Source organism: Leiobunum rupestre, chromosome 9 (assembly GCF_980474605.1).
Source record: "Leiobunum rupestre chromosome 9, qqLeiRupe1.1.hap1, whole genome shotgun sequence".
NCBI classification, from domain to species: Eukaryota; Metazoa; Arthropoda; class Arachnida; order Opiliones; family Sclerosomatidae; genus Leiobunum; species Leiobunum rupestre.
The window spans coordinates 45864837-45866667 of NC_143392.1; the positions used below are offsets into that span (position 1 = coordinate 45864837).

Genomic DNA, 1831 nt, shown 5'->3' on the forward strand with positions numbered 1-1831 from the left:
AAAAATAGACCCTACGCAAATTGTAGTTTTACGAATGGCAAGAGTACCATTTGGGGTTACAGCTTCTCCCTTTCTACTATCATGTACCATTAAATTTCATGTTAAACACACAAAAGATATAGACCCAATAGTCAAAAGAAAAACTAGAAAATGACATCTACGTTGATGATTTAGTCAGTGGGGGGAAAAATACCAAGGAAGCTTACGAAATTTCAGTAGGAGCAGCTAGAACCCTAAACAAAGCCGGAATGCGTTTACGTAAATGGGGGACGAACTCTGTGGAGTTAAGGGAACTATGGGATACTCATTCCGAGCCCGGAGAAACTGAAATGTTTGACAAATCAGCTGAGAATGGCACTACCAAAATTTTGGGTTTAAAATGGGAACCAACCAGTGATACGTTTTCTTTTGATTTGACAAAATTATCAGACATTTCAAAAAACCTAAAGAAAACTAAACGTAACGTCCTGGGAATAGTTTCGCAAATATTCGACCCGATGGGAATCTTGGGCGCGTTCACGATTAGAGGAAAAATGCTTTTCCAAAGTTTATGGAATTTAGAGCCCCAAGTAGAGTGGGATACGGAGCTCCCATCAGAATTAGGCAGACAATTCGAAAATTGGGTCTCAGAACTGACAGACATAAACAATGTCAAAGTCAACCGTTATTACTTTTCAAAATCGCGTGAAAATATAGAAGAGTGCGAATTGCACTGTTTTAGTGACGCTTCGTTAAAGGCCTACGCTACGACGGTTTACGTAAGGTATGAAACCGAATCGGGAGAAATAGGAGTTGAACTGATAGCTTCAAAGTCAAGGGTGACTCCTTTAAAACAATTAAAACTAGGTCTAACCCTTCCTAAATTGGAACTTATGGGTTGTTTGTTGGGTGCTAGGCTAACAAACTACGTGAAAAATGCCTTTAGCGATTGCGTAACTGACACATTTTTTTGGACAGACTCCACTATCGCGCTAGATTGGATATCAGGCGATAAAAAAGAATGGAAGCCATTCGTTTCCAATCGCGTGCAAGACATACAAACCCTTTCACAAAAAAGACAGTGGCGTCATTGTCCGGGGACGCAAAATCCCGCAGATTTAGCAACGCGAGGAATAAAAGGTAAAGACCTGGTCACCAGCGAAATTTGGTGGACGGGCCCCCAGTTTTTAAAATATTCTAGGGATAGCTGGCCTAAAGAAAGGCCCCTAGGTGATACAAAAGTAGTTAACGCTGAAAGACGAAAAGTTACGCTAGCTGTTAGCATTGACCAACCAAAAGGGGTACAACAAATAATGGATTTGAATAGACATAGGTCATTAGATAAAAATTTAAGAATTACAGCCTACTTATTTAGGTTTGCGCACAACTCGAGACCCACAAATAGAGAAAGTAAAATAACAGGCCCGGTAGCCGCTGACGAAATGCAGCGAGCAGAAATAACTTGGGTGAAAGACGTACAAAAACAAGAGTTCGCGCAAGAGATATCAGATATGAAAGTTCATAAAACAGTTAGTCCCAAATCTAGAATTGCTACCTTAAAACCAATTTTAAATGAAAATGGTTAACTTTGCATAGGTGGTCGCCTAGGGGAATCAAAGTCTTTAACGTATGCCGAAAAGCATCCGATAATACTAAATAAAATTTTAAATTTCACAAAACAATTAATAACTAGAAGCCACAAACAAGTACTCCATGGGGGGATCAATGATACAATAACACAAATTAGAGAGCGTTATTGGGTTCCAGCTGGGCGACAACTTGCCAGAGAAGTTGTCAAAAGTTGCATAACTTGCAACAGGCTAAATGCCAAATTGGGTGATCGAGAAATGGC

At 39.9% G+C, this 1831-nt stretch overlaps 1 protein-coding gene across 1 annotated transcript; it reads left to right on the top strand.

Moving 5' to 3' along the window:
* Positions 1–248: 248 nt before the first annotated feature.
* On the top strand, positions 249–1565 carry LOC149928540 (uncharacterized). The gene has a single exon (XM_090157908.1). The coding sequence runs from the start codon at positions 249–251 to the stop codon at positions 1563–1565; it is 1317 nt and encodes a 438-aa protein (XP_090014034.1).
* The last annotated feature ends 266 nt before the right edge of the window (positions 1566–1831 follow it).

What these genes read in the sequence shown, in the direction of transcription:
- LOC149928540 (XM_090157908.1), top strand. Translation starts at nt 249, where the DNA reads ATGCGTTTACGTAAATGGGGGACGAACTCTGTGGAGTTAAGGGAACTA.